General features: G+C 49.0%; 1 protein-coding gene across 2 annotated transcripts in view; it reads right to left on the reverse strand.

The window, feature by feature from the left end:
• XKR6 (XK related 6) overlaps positions 1 to 19,532 on the reverse strand; it is a 190,683-nt gene that overhangs the window by 20,865 nt on the left and 150,286 nt on the right. For both annotated transcript variants that reach the window (XM_076332580.1, XM_076332579.1), the window contains one exon: positions 1,349 to 1,545. In XM_076332580.1, coding sequence (XP_076188695.1) covers positions 1,349 to 1,545 — 197 coding nt within the window. The remainder of the gene's footprint in view (positions 1 to 1,348; positions 1,546 to 19,532) is intronic.

Consider the following 19,532-nt stretch of genomic DNA (forward strand, 5'->3'; position numbering starts at 1 on the left):
CCTCTTAGGTTATGATTTATACATTTTTAGTAGAGTTAATAATGTTGGAAGCAGCAGGAAAAGGGTGCTGGCAAATGTGAGCAGTTCTAGCAGGAGTTGTAGAAAGGCATGTTCATCATGTCAGCACTTTGGAGGCCTGGAGAGCTCGTGATGAGAGGTTTCAGAAAAAGACTGCATAAATAGGAGAAGGGAGGCCTCTCTAAACAACTATGATGGACATGCTTAAAGCATGGAGGAAGGGGAGAGCAGTCCAACTTACTGATGCTCTAGATAGTGGTGACCTTGGTCCAACTAGCAAAATTTAACCCTGAAGAACTGCCAAGTTCCAACCCCAGCTCCAAGAAACTCCTCAGGTCTGCCAGAAATGGCATGCCACAAACAGGCTGTCTTTGGGAAGCATAATCTGAGTGTCATCCCTGGTGTGTGGATTGAGCAGGAGCTGAATAACCCAGCAGCTCATCAGCTGGTACCACTGTTGGTCCTTGGAAAGGACAGTTCTCCCTTGAGCTGGTGACTCTTAGGCAGCCAGCATTCCCATGGGCGTGGGCTGGTAGAGCTGCTCGCCCCAGGGCTGGGACAGGGGCATATGCCCCTTGACTGGGGTAGAAGCTCCATGCTCCAGGACATCACTGCAGCAAAGGACATCAGAATTGGCAAACTCTTCTCTGTGGTTGCTTCCAAGCCTCTGCTCATCTATCTACCTTTGCAATGATACCTGCACTACAACATCTCTGTCTCTACACAACCCCCTCCACTGCCTTCCCCCCTCTCTTTTCTTCGACTTGCTGAGAACGATGGTACCAATGACTAAACCTTAATTCTTGGGCACTCTTCAGAAAAGGTCCTACAGCATTTAGCTATTAAAAAACCCCCTTATACTACACTTCACACCATCAGAGCATTGCACAGGCATTGAACTGTTTGTCCTCGCAACACAAATTCAAATCTGGCGAGTTTTATCATCCTACTTATGTAAGGAGGGAAACTGAGGCAGGGAATGATTGTGTTTGCCAAGTGCCAGGCGGCAAACGAATGGCGACACTTGCCATAGCAGCAGAGACTGCCTGCCTCCTCCTGACAACACCATCATTTCTTTAGACTGGACTGGGTGTGGAAGAGCTGCATCTCGTCTTTTGACTGATCCTGTTTTGTTTCTCAGCGGAATGAGCAGAAATTTTACCCAGCGAACACAGCGCGGAGCTGGAATGAGATTTGTCCCAAGTGGCAGCCCCTCACACGCCAGGTTGCGTAGGGCGGACGGTTAGCAAAACATCCATCGGCAGCTGAGCATGGGATCAGAGGGGGAGGCCGGGAGGATGGGAAGGGGGGGGACGAGGGGGCCACTTACATGGTAATGTTTCTGCACGGTTCTTTTGGATCATTATGCAGAGCTGTAGCACCAGTTGAGGGGCGCTCTCGAGGAAAGTTTCCAGGAGGCGCAACATATTTACGTCTGCATATTCGTACATCATAGCCCAGTAGAAACGCCGCTGGTGTTCCTTCCGCCTCTGGCTCTGGATCCCTAGGTACATAGTTCGGATATACCTGCAGGAAACAGGAGGAAAAGCTGAGTGTGAGACTTTGGCATGCATCAAAACCTGAGGAGGATGGGGCTGTGGGCCAGTTGTTTGGGGAAAGGGAGGTTGTCTGAGAGAAAGAGAATCTGGGGTAGACACAGGTGTCTACACAGCTCTAAAACTATCATCTCCTGCAAGATCTGAAGACCACTTTTGTATTGCAAGAGTAGGAAACCTTCGACTTGCACCACCGAAATGTGAAGTGTGGGGCTAGGAAATGGTCATGAAACATTTGCACAAGAAAACAACTCCCTCACTTTGTTTTCATGATAAGGAGAGGAGAAGCTACTTGACAAATGCTGGTCATGACACTTGGCAGTGGCTTGACAGACCATCTAAGCCCCTTTGGCACTGTAGTAAGGGGCTTCCCCCACGGACCCCAGAGATTTGACCCTATTTCATCACAGGTGGAACAATGAGACGCCACCTTCACCTTCAGCACATGTGTGACCCACAAATGCAGAAGGCCACAGCTTGCCACTGGTCAACTATTGAGACTTTGGGCAATGTTGGACTAGAAGGAGGTGTCTCATGCATGGACAGGTACCGCTCTGTTGCCTCTGTTTCCATATCAGGTGTGCAAGGAGAACTGCAAACCTCACCGTGGGGACACAACTTCCCTTCAGGGAACCTTTGGCCAACCTTTGTAAATGGAGGTGATCCAGTCAGGGTAGCACAAGGTGCCCAGATGTCACAGGACTCATGCCATTTAAGAAAGGAAGCGTCTCCTAACAGAGTCCTTTCTAATGCTTACTGATATTAATGATCTAATATTGGGTCTTTTTCCTTCTCATCCTGAGCGGTGGCTGTAACCTTGTGCTCTGAAATTTGGGATGGGAATCATTTCACCTAATGCCGACCCTAAAGTTGGTCATCTGAGCTAGTCAATGGATAGAAATGTCCCCTCCTGGGACCGTTCATCTGTCCCACCTCAGATGCCAGCATGACGGTGGGATGAAATGCCTTCTGAAGGCTCCGGGAGGGGCTCACAGCACAAACTGGGGTTTCGCCAAAACGATTAGATCATTCCTTGCCACTCGGGGTGAGATTGCACAGCAAGGAAGAGCAGGAAGAAAGGACATAAGCCTCGACAGCCTCTGTATCTCCAAATTACACTCAGGGACAGGGAGCTGGGAGAGAAGCAAAGGTAGCTCTGCAAGCCCTGCCCTTTCTCAAGCACCCTGTCCTTCCTTCCCGTTCGCAGTTCGGAAGCACAGGAGACGAAAAATCCCGAAAGAAGACACAAGGACACAAAAAATGTCGCAGGAAAGCCACCAGATGGGGCTCGACACTCGAGAAAATGCTACGCCAGTCACATACGACACTGGTGACACTGGTGTGACATTCCCAGCAGAGCCCGAATGGGGTGGAAATGCCTGTGGACCACCTGCTCTCCCGTGGACACCAGTCCTCCTCCCACTCCCCAGTATGCCCAAGGCCACCACATGTACTCGGCATTTCCCTGAAAGACCCCAGCCCCAGAAGCTGCAGGATGACACAGGAATCCTGCCTTCCCTTCACGCATGCAAGCAATTAAATAAATGTAGTTTAGCTGGAAAGGCAAAGTTGGGGACAGTGAGTTGTAATGGCTCAAGTACAAAGCAGAGAAAAGGAGCGTGCAACTGGTTTTTATAATATCAGTGACACAGGGCTGCCGAAAACCAAGGTGGTGGTGCCCATAAGGTGCTGCCCAAGTGCCTTTGGGCAAAGACAGCGTCACCTCTGCCAGAGAGATATTTACCAAATCTGTCCTGTAGTCTTGCATCGCCTTCCCTTCCCAGAAGCTCCCATTCCTGCTAGTACATGAAAACTAAACTACTCTTCTGAAGTTTAAGCCACTAATTTCTCATGATCCCAGCCATGGACAAGGAGAAGAATTTATTCATTTTCACCCTGCAGCAGTCTTTTACCTGTTTGCACCTAGTTACCATGTAAACCCTCAGTCTTCCTTTCTCCAGACTAAAAAAACCCAATTTCTTTCAGTCCCTTCTCACAGCTCACATTTGCTAGACCTCTACTCTTCCACATTGCTGTCCCCACCAGCTGTCTCCAGTTTTTGATTATTTTTAAGACTGTCTTTATTTTTCCGAGCGCTCCAGGTTGGCAGAACCAAGCTATAACAATGGCATTGAGTCACTCGAAAAGATTAAGAAACTAACAGAAGGGACACCACGTCCTGCAATGATTTCTCCTTGATCTCTAGGGATTCACCACCATCCACACAGTTTAAGCATGAATGTTTCTCACTGGCCACAGTGGGAGGACATGCCACCTATTCATGGAGGCAGCACGCATAAAAGGACGTAAAAATGCATTGGATAAATGTATTTATGCTGTCTCCCATCCTGTCTCCATCAATGGCCAGAACAATGGCAATGACAGTAACACCAAATTCTCTTGGCTGTTGAGCCCACAGCCTTTTGCAAAGGTCAACTGTATTGTGCCCCTTCCATAGATGGGGAAACTGAGTCATGGAGCATCGAAAGGGCTCTCCCAAAGTCTTCTGGCAGAAGAACCCAGTTCTTTTAGTGCTGTCCCCAGCCTCTAAACACCACAACACAAACCCATGAGTGGAGCATCACTCTGCCTGCTGATGGTCCTCCACCCAGGGTCCACATACTTCCTTGACACCGTAAAGCTCAGACCTGCCCAATCTGATCTGTACTGGAAGACCCAGAAGGACAAATCTGTCCCTGTCCAACTGCCACATGGGACTGTGACCTCGGGAATCTCTTGGCATAATTTTGGCCAGCAAAAGGTCACGGCCTCCCAAATGAACAGCGCAGGAGCAAAACAGCTGCAAGGACCATTTGCAGCTGAAGGGAAATGAACTCAGAAATGAGAGTCCCTTTGCACTCTCTTTTCAGTCCATGCAAAAATATGGTGCCCTCTCTTTAGCATCCTTCAGACCCAAGTCCGACAAAGAGAGGAAAGGGGGGAGTAAAAACCCTTTCCTCCTTGATGCCAGTCGATTGTGAGTTTTCAGCAGAGAAAGTGCGAGAGTAACTGCGAAAAGCAGTCTTTCTACCTGGTAGGCTTTCAACAACTAATAAATACCTGTCTAATTAATCAATATAAAATTTCACCCGGCTGTAACATTGGTAATGCTTAACCCTTTTTCCAAACACAAATGTACAGCGCCAGTGTAAGCAGTTTTATTCCAGTATATCTGTTTCTTCTTTGTGGTATTCTATTTACTTGTTTGAGGGCTTTCTCCTACCTTTACTAACACTGCTTAAGTGTAGACAAACTCTGAGGAAAAAAAAAAATCGATGTCATTTCACCTGAAATTTGTTGTTCTCGGTCAAGCTGGTAGCAAACAGGATTCTATAATTAGACTTTCAAATCCATATTCAGGCCTGATCTTCAATCTTTAGCAACACGATGCTTCCTCTTATGTCAGTGAAAGCCATTCACTGCTCTGTGCTTCTGAAAATCAGGCTAATTTATTTATTTAAGAGCTTAATTTTGGATACAGGAGCCTAACTTTGGCCTTTTTATTTTTTGAATGCTGGCTATTTTTATATACAAGTGTGTGTATTTGTGTGTATATATGTATTTTTAGTTCTAAGTGCCATCATGGCTTCAAGAGATAGAACTAATTTGGGGTTGGGAGGGGGATTCGGGGCAATTTTCTTTAAATGCACAAAGGATTGGCTGTCCCCTCCGTTCTGGCAGGGTTCCCAGAATTCCTGTTGGTATAATTACCCTCACGCTTATTTACTACGTATGTCGCAGTAGCACACAAACTGCGCGGGGCATAGTCACTGCTGTCCCTGCGCCAAAGCGCGTTTTTAAGGAGCCAAAGCCATCGGCTCCAGAAACGTGGTCTTTGGAGAGAGCCCCAGGACGCCACCAGGAGGGAGAAAAGGAGATGCTCCTACTATTAAAAAAAAGCCCACCCTAAGTGCTATGGACAAAGATGCTTCGTGTGGATGCCAAAGGCTGCTCAGCGGTCTCAGCAAGGACTGTAGCAGAAATGTCCAGAGATAGGATTATGGAGTCAGAGGTTCTGTCCATATCGTTAAACAAAGCAGACCAAAGACCAGCCTTTGTCCTTGGCCAGCTGTCATGACTTGACTCCACGTGGCTACATCAATGCTAGTTGGCCTTGGCCAAAATTGCCAGAGACGGTGCTGACAGTTTAACAGGGTGAACTATTACAGGAACCTGCCTGTGCCTTGGCACTCTTTGATTTACAGAGGAGGCTCTGAGTATCACCAGCAGAAAGTGTAGGAGGATGCCTCAGGCAACAGGCTGGCTTGAAACAAAGAGGATGCTGATGTGTAAGAGGGTTGCAGGAGCATGGAAAGGCACGACAGCACAGGCCCTAGGCTATGTTTTGAGGAAGGAAGAGTCCTGACGGCCTGTCCCACACAACCACAAGCTGACCAAGGTCAGGAATCTCAGACTATATCTACAATAGTCAACAAAGGACAGGGGCCTGATCACTTTTCCTGAGGCCAATAGGCCCAGACTGACCACAGAAATGAACTCTCTCATCCCCCAAAACCAGGTAGCTGCCTTCGTACTCAGTATTGGGAATGATCCCTGACCCCTATGGAGTCCTGAACCCTGCCCAGGTTATGATTACTTGGCAGAGTGCTAGTAAGCCTTGACCAATCTAGTGATTATATTGACAACGTAGCAGCATGATGAAGTTACAGTGCCCAAGAGCAGGCCTTGAAATTGCCTAGTTTGCTGGTATAGGTATATGGAAAGATGGAAAGGAATAGGATTTGAGGTACTCAGTCCACTCCCAGCAACTCCAGGTTGGGAAACGCTTCTTGACCAAGCACAGCCAAGCCTACTACTGCTTTCAGAGAAGCAAACGCTGGCTTGAAAAATGGGAGAGCATGCTTGAAAAGTCAGAAGCAGACCTCTAGGGAAAGGAGGAGCTCAGAAAATTAACTCTGCTGAGTAGGTTGCAACTTACACCTGCAGCACCTTACATGCCCCTTTGGATGAGTAGGATTTATCAAGCCCAGGAGGGCAACAGGTACAACACCCTTCCCGGCATCTCAATAACCTCTTCCACTTCTCTCTTGACAACCCTACTTTGCCATGGCAGTATGGTTATATCCTAGGTGTCATGGTAGCAACGCACACCGTACGGATGGACACCATTTCCCTCACCATCCCGTGGCACCAGCCTCCTCCCAGGTGCTCACTCCTGGAAGAAGAGGGGTGGGATGGGGCGAGTTATTTGGCTGACGGCTTACCCTCCTGCTGTCTCCTCCGCAGGCACTCCTGCTAACTCTTGCAAGGGGCCATTATCCCTATGCACCAGAGGGTGTTTACAGATTAAAAGCCCACTCCTTGGAAGGGAGGAAATGAGGACATGTGTAACTGCTCAGCTGGAAGGCTTGCAGCGGAGGCTGCCTGAACGTACCCTTAAAATGAGGTTATGTAAGGCCAGATCTCAGCTGGAGCAAGCTGGCATCCACAGGGCCCTAGCAATTTACACCAGCTGCGGCTTTGGCCCGCTTTTTTAATTTTAATGAATTATTTTCATTCTAACAGATATAAAAGAAATATAAGATGCAGCGCTCAAGCAACAGGGGAGCATGAAAGTAAAATGCTGTCTATTAAAAAAATCAAAATCAAACTTACAGTTGCCATCGCAATTAACGTGCTCAATATCAACATTTGTTAGCGATTTTTTTCTTTGTCATAACGTTGCAAGTTAGCGGTAAGGATTCACAGATGGATAATTATTGTTCCTAGTTCGAGTATCAAAGTAGTAACTACGGAGCCCCATCCAGGTGCTGATATACCACAGCTTCGTCTGGCTGCTTCCATGGCATCAAACTCCTCCAGAACAAGAGGCTGCATCCAAACCGCCTCTGGGGAATGGTTCCCGGCCTGGGCTAATCCTCAAAGGGTGTGCAGGACTTATTTACACCACTGCTACTTGTGTTGGGCCAAAACTATGCTGGGGACCATTGCTAAACTGGGAAAGATCACTTGCCATCTCAAAAGCAAGAAAGGGTACCTTAGAATCATAGCATCATAGAATCATTGAGGTTGGAAAAGACCTCTAAGATCATCGAGTCCAACCGTCAACCCAACACCACCATGCCCACTAAACCATGTCCCTAAGCACCTCATCTACACGTCTTTTAAATACCTCCAGGGATGGGGACTCCACCACTTCCCTGGGCAGCCTGGTCCAATGTTTAACCACTCTTTCAGTAAAGACATTTTTCCTCACGTCCAATCTAAACCTCCCCTGGCACAACTTGAGGCCATTTCCTCTCGTCCTATCGCTTGTTACTTCGGAGAAAAGACCAACACCCACCTCGCTACAACCTCCTTTCAGGGAGTTGTGGAGAGCGATGAGGTCTCCCCTCAGCCTCCTTTTCTCAAGGCTGAACAACCCCAGTTCCCTCAGCCGCTCCTCATCAGACTTGTGCTCCAGACCCCTCACCAGCCTCGTTGCCCTTCTCTGGACACGCTCCAGCACCTCGACGTCCTTCTTGTAGTGAGGGGCCCAAAACTGAACACAGTATTCGAGGTGCGGCCTCACCAGTGCCGAGTACAGGGGCACGATCACTTCCCTACTCCTACTGGCCACACTATTTCTGATACAGGCCAGGATGCCATTGGCCTTCTTGGCCGCCTGGGCACACTGCCGGCTCATGTTCAGCCGGCTGTCGACCAACACCCCCAGGTCCTTAATTCTTCTCATAGGACTAAGCAAGCAGTGCACAAACCCTTCCTTTAATCCAGCATCCTCACAGGTCATCCCAGCCACATATGACTAAATCTCTCATCATTTTGATGGCCTTCATCAGGGCCCTGATTTTCAGAACTGGGATTCTCAGACCCTTCTGAAATCTTGCCACTTTTGGCATTTCTTCATATGGTTTATACCTAAGAACGAATAAAATGCAACAAGAAGTGTGTTCATCAAGTGTTTCAGTCCTCCGCCTTGCAGTTTCTGCCCTCTTCTGCCTGGTAAACATGGTTCAGTGTACAACTACCCCTTATTTAGTTAATTGCTTCTATCAGCTCCTATTAAACAATTAATAATCTCCATTCCATGCTTTGTCTTGCTTATTGGAGGAGAATGTCACTGACCACAAAACAAGCTTATTTCATGCCTTAGAGACACTTAAAAAGCTTAAATGCGTGGCATGACATCATCCATGAGTTGTGTAGACTAGTAGGTCACAGAGGACACTGTCTTTCTTTGGACACAGAGTTTATTGTTGTCTCAGTGCTGAACCTGGAACGCCAATATGAGACTTTATCCACCTCCTCACTTATCACATCACTGTGATCCAGCATCAGGCTTAGGAGTCACTCACAAGATTACACAACAGTGATTTCATCAAGGTGAGAAAATTGGATTACTTGGCCTATATTAACATTTTTGAGTTAAACTGTAGCGCAGTTTACAGCATCAATCTCTTTTCATGATTTCTAGCACCCAGACGTTCCTGTTGGCTCATTATTTTCTTATCCCTGCTTCAAAACTTCTCTGTGAGTGAGATTCTCAAAAGCTTTAGCCGAGATCTGTTCTCTTTAAAGCCAAAGGGTCAAGTCAAGTCAAACTTTCTGAACACCCCTAATTCATAGGCATGATAGCCACCGCTTCAGGGAAAATACTGGTCTTTATGTGAATTCAAAACCCTATTCTTTAACTACATGTATTTGAGAGGGGACGATACTTGAACGTCCATTTATATTAAAGTCTTGCTTTTTGCGAAATACTATTTGCAACTGAAATATCTACTAGAAAGAATGATAGTGCCAGTCTTCTGTTGCACAGGAGAAACCGTAATAATTTCATATTCTAAGCCAGATTAAAGCTGTTTTAAAGCACAGATGGCTTTACTATACACCAACCACAAAAGAGGCATCTGATCTATAAAATGTACGTTGGGGAGGATCGTATCATAGAGTGACAGAATAATTTAGGTTGGAAAGGACCTCTAGAGGTCTCTGGACCAAGCCTCCGCTCCAAGTGGGGAGAACTTTGAAGTTAGAGAAGGTTGGTAATGGTCTTGTGCAGCTGAGTTTTGAAAATCTCCAAGGATGGAGACTCCACAACCTCTCTGGGCAACCTGTTCCAGCACTTAGCCACAATCATTGCAGAAAAAATTTTCAGCCTGAGATCATTTTCACTATTTAAAGAGAGTCTATAAATCAACCCCTCTTTGAGAGGAGTAAATTCCATCAAATAGTTGGAGAGAGACAATAAAATCATGATGCTGTAGGATTTTGAGGATCTGATTCCCGCAGCTTTGATGTTTGCAGGCTGATTTAACTTGTGGCTGATAATTTGGGGGCTCTGATACACAAAACAGGGAGCTGCGATTGATAATTTCAGAGTAATGTTCCCAGCTCCTCTAAAATTATTGCTTTGGTTGCAATGCCTGCCGAATGGGAAATATACCTATATTGCCTCCTCAGGGGCATGGGTCGTGGTTTTTGTTCAATTCCCTTTTTACTGATGGTTTAAGCAGATATTTGGGACTGCCAGACCACATGGCAGAGCTGCAGGTGTGCATTTCATCCTGCTGACCGATACTGGGGTCATAACCTGCAGCAGATGCATGGGGCAGAAAACTGGGGCAAGGCCATCACTGCGACTAAAGCTCCAGAGGCCAAAAACGCGTCAGCTGTCCGTACCCGTGTTGCTCAATCTGGGGGGTGTTTCTGGGACTCATCTTGGTGACTATTCTCCTTTCCTAGCTGCAGAGTATTTTTCTCTGACTCACAGACTGAAAGATCACAACCAGAAGAAGAGAAGCAAATCATAAGAAAGCGCTAGCCCTAAACAGCCCCACTTTCTGGCACTAATTTTCAAACTTTCCCAAATCTGGGCTGTTACTAAAATATCCATGCTTAGCCAGAGCCTGGCCAGCACTTTTTTATTTGCAAAAATAGTCATGAATGTGTCATTGGCATATTCGTTACGACCCCAATTTTGCAAGCAGCTCTGCCCAGCCGGCCTCTCCTTGCCTGCGTCCCCATGGGCTGCGGGGTTCCCTGGATATCCAGGCTGCAGAATCCCTATTTCCAGATCTTTGCTCGGTAAATCAATACAGCATCAGAGAATAGCTTTGCAGCGGGAGCTACTACAGTTTCGACCCAGGCTCACAGAAATCATGTTTATGTTTTTACTTGTCAATTATTTTGTGAGGTGTAGAGTCCTAAAACAGAGAAAAACCCAAAGAGCTCTTCAGCACCAGGGTATGAATGCCCTTTTTTTATTTTAATGTGGGAAGCATCTCCATGCTGGGTAAAGGAGCAGGCAGGGGAGCAGGGGCTGCCGGAGTGGGTATCAAAGTGATGGGTGCTGCAGAGACATGTCACAGCATCTATCACACGTGGGATGGTCTCGCATCCTAGCACTGAGCCAAATGCCCTCGTTTATCACAGATTCCCCCCCCAAATTAGTTATGAATACTTAAGCCCCAGTCCCTTTCCTATTTTACACATACTTATTTATTTAAAGTATACTCCGACACCTAGTGCTATTGCCTCCAGCAAAGCCTTCTGTTTTAAATCAAAGCTGTTAAATAGCTTTACACAGAAAGAAAGAAGTTGAACTCAGACTGAATTTTTGCTTCAAATGTGTTTGAGCTAATAGGGTTTAATGTCAGGGCTCTCCTTTTGGAAATAAAACTGGTCCCAGTCCAGTGAGCCTCACAGGAACAGATGCAGCTGAAGGCCTTGAGAGTAAGCGGAGGTCCTTCGATTGACTTGTCTTGGCTCCAAGCAAGGGAAGTTTCAGGGCAAATCCAGAGAGGTGCTTGAGGGCTCCTAAAATGTGAGTATTCAAGGGCATGATGCTACAGGGACACATGGGAATAGTCGCTCTGCCCTTTCTATAGGATGGGCCACATTGTGGTATTTAACCCGGATGGTCTTGGGAGGTGATTTGGCGTCACGTGGACTCACCAGCGCCACAGGATATCTCAGGAGAGGAGAAGTTTGCATTGCTCTGGGAGGCCAGTCAAAGACAGGAACACATCTTCAACTCCTCACAGCTCTCTGCAAGTCTCCAAGATCCCTTGGTGGACGGTGCAGAGGGGCAGAGGGGAAAGCAATGGCTTTAACTAGCAGTGAGTCCCCTGGAGATGGAGACATACTGTGGTGGTTTTCTCTTCTAAAGGTTTTCCACTTCCTGAGTGATTTAACAAACCAATTTGGAGTAGCAGGTCCAAAGATCTGAACAGAGACAGCAGGTTGCCTGGGGTCTAAACCCTCAAAAACTGATGTGGACCCCAGAGCCAGAGGAACATGACTGGGAGCTGGTCCCTTCACTCAGAGGGAAACATTTCCTATCACCAGGCTCTGGCTGCTGGGGAAGGGGGGGTCACGTCTCCCACGGGCAGATCAGGGAACTGATATGGATTCTAGGATAGTATTCACTGAATTTACAGTATTTACTCTCTCCCTGGCCATCAAGGTCACTGATGCTGAAGCAGGACCTGAAATCACTAGACAAGACTTTTCCGTACAGTCAAGTCTCTCCTAACCCCCATGGACGGTGGCTTTGTAGAGCTGAGGAGGCGGATGTTCCAGGATTTTTTAACAGCATGCCAGAAAAACACCAGCCAGGAGCAGTTTAGGGGGAGAGGACTCTGCCTAGGAAAAGGGGGGCTGATTCTCGAGGACCTGGTGATGCTGAAAATAAGCCCCTGCCTGCTGCAGAGCTGCCAGGGTCAGACCTGTAGGCTTGCTGCCGGCTGCAATGTGCTCTCCCCGCCGCTTGCATCCCCTTCCTGGCACACACCGCTGCAGAGCAAAGCACCAGGGCTCCCCAGGGCCAGCAAATCCTCCGGGCGCTGCTCGGCAGCGATCAGGAACGCTGGGGTTCACCCCAGCCTTGCAAGGGACCGTCACAGACCTGGGACTATACGTTCAGCAGCATGTCCCCGGCTCGTCTGTGCCGCAGGGGTCAAAGGCATCCCTGGAGCAAGGCTCCCGACGTGGCGGCTTTGCACGAGGGTTGAGACTGTCGCTTTCGTTTTACCATCCATTTGAGAAGAAGGAGCTAAAAATTGGGTGACCGCCTGTGAAATCCTGGAAGAATGGCCTCAGATCCCAGCTATTTTTAGTTTCGCAGAAGCTGCGCATACATTAGCAAGGGCCTGCCTTCCTCTCTGGGTGCGCATGGCTCTGAGAAATCACACAGCGTCCTCCCAGCCTGCCAGGAAAGAGTTTAACCCTTGTCATCTCGCCGCAGTTGGCCCCATCCATCTGCACCTTGATATGGACACTGATGGGGACTAGAAAAGGGGGTAGGAAGGTATTCATGGCCATTTTGGCTCTAGCCAGGTGGAGGAAGAACTGGGGGGTGTCTTTGCCCCATGGCCCTTATATAATTATATCTGGTGGGAGGAGCAGGGGTCTTTGGTATCAGTTGGGGACTGGAAGGAAACTCCTGCACAGAAATGGCGTCTGACTCCCGTCACCATGTGGAAAGAGCCACACTAGGGGCTGAGAGGGGCAGGAAAGAATTCAGAGCGTTTGCAGGACCCAAGAGTTGATGCCTCAACTCCAATGACCTGTCACAATGCCATTCATGAATTGCCACGTATCGCTTTCAATGCACCCACCATGACGTGCTTAATCCTAGTCTGCAATCTTCTAGCCACGCAATCTCCTGGGAAACATGACCTCATCACCACACAGGCTCCTCAGATGCTTGGCATTGCATCTCCTTCCTCCCACTGGCTGTGTCTCCACTTGTCCAGACACATCACGCCAGGAAAACCATCGCTTGGACCCATAAAGGGCCCATAAAGGGGATGGGGCCAGGGATGGGGCCAGGGATAGGGCATGAGATCACAAGCTCGCTGAAATGCACGATGCCTTTCAACACACTATTAACAGAAAATAATTGCAATGTTTATTTCTATGCTGCTTCCTTCACGGAAGGATGAAAAGCAATGCCTGCGCGAGGTGGACGCAGACGATCTCTGCACTTCACACCCACAGTGCATGTCAGCTCCGCTGCCCGTGCACTTTAACATTTTCCAGCTCTTTAATATTTATTACCTCTGCCGCTTTGTATTACTCATCAGCTATTCCTGGCCAGAGGAAATGTACTGGCGGGTTCTGAAGTGTGTGCGTAGTCTGTTCTTTAAGGGGGCTATAAGTACAACAGCAGTCTTGCAAACACGCACACGCTGCACCGCGTTTGGGCATCACAGTCTCCTGGGGCTTTTGAGGCATCAGGTACGAGGGAATCAAACGAGCCTAACCACCCCCTCACAGTGGCTTTTCAAAGGCCACAAGCATGTAGTAAGCCATCAGGAGAGGAGACACAGCGCTTCTGGAAGGTATAGGAGCCCTTACCTCAGCGTATTTGTGCTGATCCCTGCAGAAACACCCCTTTCCCCCTCAGCACGCTTAGGAAGTTCACATGAGCATCCTTCCCTGCTTTACTTGCAGTTATTTTACAAGTCTCCTCCCAGGCCCGTGATTAACCACCAGCCTGCCGGCAGCTTTACCTATTTGCAGTATTTCTTCCAGCTGCTGGGGGCTCGGGGGCTCCCAGTAAGGATATAATACAACAAAGCAAGTCAAACTATGCAGGGGCCTATGGGTGGCTGCACTTGCAGCTGCTTCATTTAATAGGTAATTCCTAATTAAGACTAACTCTAAATAACAGGACAGAGAGGACTGCTTTCTAGTGGTCATGGTCAGGAGAAGAAACAGCCCAGGTACAGTATTACCCAGTATTACAGTAATTTTTCTTCTTTTCCTCTTCTTCTACTTATTTAAAAGGAGCTTTCTGCTTGGAGCTTAATAAAAGTGAAGCCACCTGACCATGTCCTCGCTCCACCACCCTCCGGGTACAGCTGAGTCTTCTCGTGCCGGTGGACAGTTTATCCAAGTGACGCAAATGCACTCACGGGAGCTTTCTACCAGTGAACAGCATCTGGGCTGCGAGGTACGGGATCCTGCAGCCCAGCCCAAGGGACTGATGGTCATGCACAGTCAGGTGCAGAAATGGAGGCAGAGAGGTTAAGCGACTGTCCCCGAGCTAGTGGGGGAAATCGTTGTGGAGGTTGGTGGTTTCTAATTCAGGAGGTCCTTGTCTCCCTGTCCCTGCTGGATGGGCTCCTTTTCTCCTTTTGGAAGTGCAAGGTGCGTGCCTCATACAAAAGAATATAAAGCCCTTCGTTTTCACGCGCGTCCTTTCGACCTCCTGCTACTCAAAATGCTTCCCCAGCCCAATTGAATGCTTCTTGCATGCCTGATACAGCCAACGCAGCTGCCCTGCACTGCGTGGAGGATGTTTGCATTAACATTGACTATTGTAAATGCTTAGACGAGATATATCCCAGAAGCACCAATAAATTGCTGAACGCATTGATCTAGACGTGACTCAGGAGTCACCACTGAATAATCTCTGTAGGCACCTTCCTCTGGCTGAGCCCGGGCAGAGTTTCTGCTCTCATCAGCAAAGTAGTAGAGGTCTCTTCCATCTTCCACTTCTCCAGGGGAAGGCCAGCTTAAATGACACGTGGGGGCTATTGATTTCTGTAATGAATGAATGGATTTTCCCCTCCTGCACTCACACCCCCTCCCTCTCCTGTGGAATAATTCAGCACCTCTGTCATTTACTGCCCAAATGCCTCTCCGAAGTGCAAACATGCAACCTCTCCCTGCTGGCATTGCACACGGTCTCCAAAGCCCTGGCCTTGGCTCCTCTGTTTTCTCCTGCCTTCTCTGATCTTGCAGAGCATTGCCTCCTGGAGGGAGGATTAACCTCGTGCAGCGAGGCAAGGATCCCAGGCAATGGAGAACATGAAAGTTTTCCTCCCAAGAAGAAAGGCGTGTGGCCAGAGTAGTTGGGTAAGCTCAGGCTTTGTGTCAGATGCTGCAGAATTGGCTGGGAAAGGTGGTGCAGCTGCCTGTTGGGATGGGCCTGGGAGAGATTCCTGCACTCCAGGGATCTGCTCTTAAACAGGAGCAGAGCAGATGTCGTGGTCATTGAGGAGCTGAAGGAAATCAGCTGGGGGTTTTGCAGTTATGGGTTGAAGCAAAAAAACCTCGGTGTACACTGGGGTCAGCTGAGAAGCAAAAGGATGTCCTCTTTTGGCTACAAGGAGTCTCACTGCTAGCCCAAAATGTCCTTTCTGCTTGCCTCCCTTGGCTTCTCCCTAGGTAACCCCCTCCCACTGTCTGCTTCTCCCCAGCCAGGTCTCCGTAGCTTATGTGAAGTGCCACAGCCAATCTCCTGCTTTTGAGACCCTGCTCTTCCCATTGCCCCACATGCAAGTGATCTGTCCTCCCTGCTGCTGGCTGCCCAGCTGCCTTCGGCCATGGCTTAGGGGAATTGCTCTGCAGCTAAGGGACATACCAGCTACCTGTGCACATGTTCAAAAGAGCCCTTTTGCAGGCACAGTCCCCAGATGCAGCCTGACACTGTTAGCTCTCCTGCTCCTACAAGTCCTGCCTTGCCCTTCACAGGAGTTAGGACCTCAAATGTCATGAGCCATAGCATATCATAGAATCATAGAATCATTAAGGTTGGAAAAGACCTCTAAGATCATCGAGTCCAACCGACAACCCAACACCACCATGCCCACTAAACCATGTCCCTAAGCGCCTCATCTACTCGTCTTTTAAATACCTCCAGGGATGGGGACTCAACCACTTCCCTGGGCAGCCTGGTCCAATGTTTCACCACTCTGTCAGTAAAGACATTTTTCCTCACGTCCAATCTAAACCTCCCCTGCCGCAACTTGAGGCCATTTCCTCTCGTCCTATCGCTTGTTCCTTGGGAGAAGAGACCGACCCCCACCTCGCTACAACCTCCTTTCAGGTAGTTGTAGAGAGCGATGAGGTCTCCCCTGAGCCTCCCCTTCTCCAGGCTAAACAGCCCCAGTTCCCTCAGCCGCTCCTCATCAGACTTGTTCTCCAGACCCCTCACCAGCCTCGTTGCCCTTCTCTGGACACGCTCCAGCACCTCAACATCCTTCTCGTAGTGAGGGGCCCAAAACTGAACACAGTATTCGAGGTGCGGCCTCACCAGGGCCGAGTACAGGGGCACGATCACTCCCCTACTCCTGCTGGCCACACCATTTCTCATACAGGCCAGGATGCCATTGGCCTTCTTGGCCGCCTGGGCACACTGCCGGCTCATGTTCAGCCGGCTGTCGACCAACACCCCCAGGTCCTTTTCCGACAGGCAAAGAATATGTCACCTACATTCGCAGAGATGATGTTGGAGAGACCTGCCATCAGCAACCAGTCTGAACAGGCTCTGAGAGATGTCCTACCCATAAACCTGAGATTGCAGAGTTCAGCGTCCCACCTGCCACCTTAGGGAGCTGGGATTTGACATAACCCCTCCATTACAAATTCTGAATCTGACTCAGGTTGCCCTTTGCCTCCAAAGCTAAGCCCTGACTGGTTAAAAAGTTGCAGCTGACTCTAAGCATCTCAGCCCAGGATGTAAGTCCCTCAAATCCTAGTCTAAAACTTCAGGTATTTGAGTCACCTAAGCAGGTAAGCTTTGGCAGGCAGACACAGGAGGGCCCGTCCAACACCAGTGAAAGGTCTAGACCACCAAAAGGTTCATAATTTCTTCTTCCATCCTCCCCTGCCTCCAATGCATCATCCCACATGTTGGCCCAGACCTCAACACCCAACTAGGAACAGTCCCTGTGCCTTCTCCTGCCACCCAGGAGAGTGCCCAGGTGGGTTCAGACCCCTTCTTGTGGGTTCAAACCCCTTCTTGTGGGTTCAAATCCCTTCTTTGCTAGACATGAAGGAAGGGCTTGACCTTGGCCATCGAACATCACAGGCAAACCCATTAACCACCCCGACCCAACAGAGGAGACAAAGCTCTCAGATTCCTGTGTTGGGGCTGCTGTGCAGGATATCTAACACTTAAACACCTCCTGAGACACGGCAGCGTGTCAGGAAGACTCTCGTCTGCTGGCTCGAAGGGTGGCCCGGAGAGGATAACACTGAGGCTCAATTCCTTGCAGCTGGAAACAGTGGCCGCACAGGGTGGCCGGGTGCCAGCGGGCTGAGTTATGAACATGGTCTCATGTGGACACCCTGTTGGAAAGAGGATGCTGCAGGCTTGAGTCATCTCCAGGCTATGGAGGGAATTAAGCCTCCACCTTCTACCCCCCTTGCCTGCACACCCTGCCTCTTGTGGTGACAGCTAAAAGCGGGACACCGATCCTACGCCTTTTAAGGTAGCTTTGTGAATGAATCCCTTTTCCCTTGCTTTCCTCACACAACCTTTTTCTCTGGGCTGTGAGGACTATTTTGTGTCAAATGTTTCCCCTCCGATACCCCCAAGCATCTGGGGTGGCCCTAGATGCAGTAGGAGTTTGCTCCAGTTGTTTGCAGCTTTTTGTTGGAGCTCAAGTTCAGCTGTCTAAAAATCTTTTCTGGAGCCACAGAAGTGGATCCAAGTCTCCTTGAATGGGATTTCTTTTCTTACTTCAGCTGTCCAAAAGTGGGAAAGCTAATTTAAACTCATCCTTTCGGTTCCATCTTTTACCAATGGAGAGAAAGAGAGAGAGATTTCCAGAAAGCCATTCATCCCATCCCAAAGTAAGTGTCTACAACACCTACAGATTTCCTGTCTACTTCCCTTGACTACAGAAGGGTCCAGACAACTAGCTGAGATCTGATGGCTGATACCACGTCTCCCATCTCCTTGGCATCACTTTCCTATCAGATGCCTCTCACCTCCTTGCCATCATTTTGATATGCCATTTTGAGGACTCATTTGTGCTGGATGCACATAATTCCCCATGGAAAAGACTTGGGGGACATGGGGACTGGGGCAGTGCCAGGGACCATGCTAACAGGTAGGAAAGGATTTTCCTGTGGGAAGTAAAGTTCACATTAAAATTGAATGCATTCCCATCTGACAGCTGGAGTAGGAGCTCCCAGAGCTGGCTGGGATATTTTTTGTTCCAGCCATCTCTTAACTTGGCCTTCTTTTTCTTTGTGGAGCAAACACACAGCCTTGGGAAGATGACACATGCCATGAAAAGTTCTCGTCTAGAAGAGACCCTGTCCCATAGCTTCCATGTCCTTCCCCACCCAGAGGAGTAGTCTTGCCTTTCAATGAAAGACCCCATGGAGAACAATCCCACGCATAATCCCCCAGCTGGCTTCTCCAAGGCATCCCTGAAGAAGCTGGAGACCAGGGGCAAGACTCCCAGGCATCTGGGACCATTTCAGAGGGTATGAAAGATATCCACGGACTGCTGGCAGGTAGGATACAAGGCATGCAAAAGACCTGTGCCCTTCTAGACCCACAGCTGGGGGTGCACTGGGACACCCCCAGCACCTTGAATGGTGCTGGGTGCCCGGTTTGGACAACTGAACGGAGCTCCTGGGTCTCAGCCCAGAGGGGGAATCTCTACGACAACAGGCCACCAAGCCAGGCAGACCAACTGCACCCTGCCACAGAGAAGAAAGCAGGCTGTCCTCCTCCCCACGTTATTCATTTCTCCATCTACACTTTGCCCATGGGGAGCCACCCGGTTTATTCGCCTCACGCCTGGAGATCTTGCCCTTCCCTGGCCCCTGCTGCCCACTGCATGCACCGGCTGGAAGAAACCCTCGCTGTGAGATTGACAGCAGAGTCTGCACATCCCTGCAAGCCACAACTACCGAGACCCTCTGTCCTTGCAACCTCCAGGGCTGCTAGTCCTCCTGTCACCAGCTATGCTCTTTGACAAAGATGTCACTGTTCAGTGCTTAGAAAAGAGAAGCAGCATATAAAGGAGGTTTGGGAGCTCGCTCGGTAGGTTTGTAGGCAGCAGAGAGTGGTACATGGGCAGAATACATCTCCCTGAACAGCTTTGTTATTAAGGCAGCAAACAGAGAAGGTTGGGAAGCACGAGGGAGCAGGATCGCAGTCATGCAGTACAGCCAAGACACTGTCCACAAAGCCTTCGCTCCGGTATTGGATCAGCCCTATGGGCAAGAGCAACGCCTTTA

This window comes from Aptenodytes patagonicus, chromosome 3, assembly GCF_965638725.1.
Source record: "Aptenodytes patagonicus chromosome 3, bAptPat1.pri.cur, whole genome shotgun sequence".
Taxonomy (NCBI): Eukaryota; Metazoa; Chordata; class Aves; order Sphenisciformes; family Spheniscidae; genus Aptenodytes; species Aptenodytes patagonicus.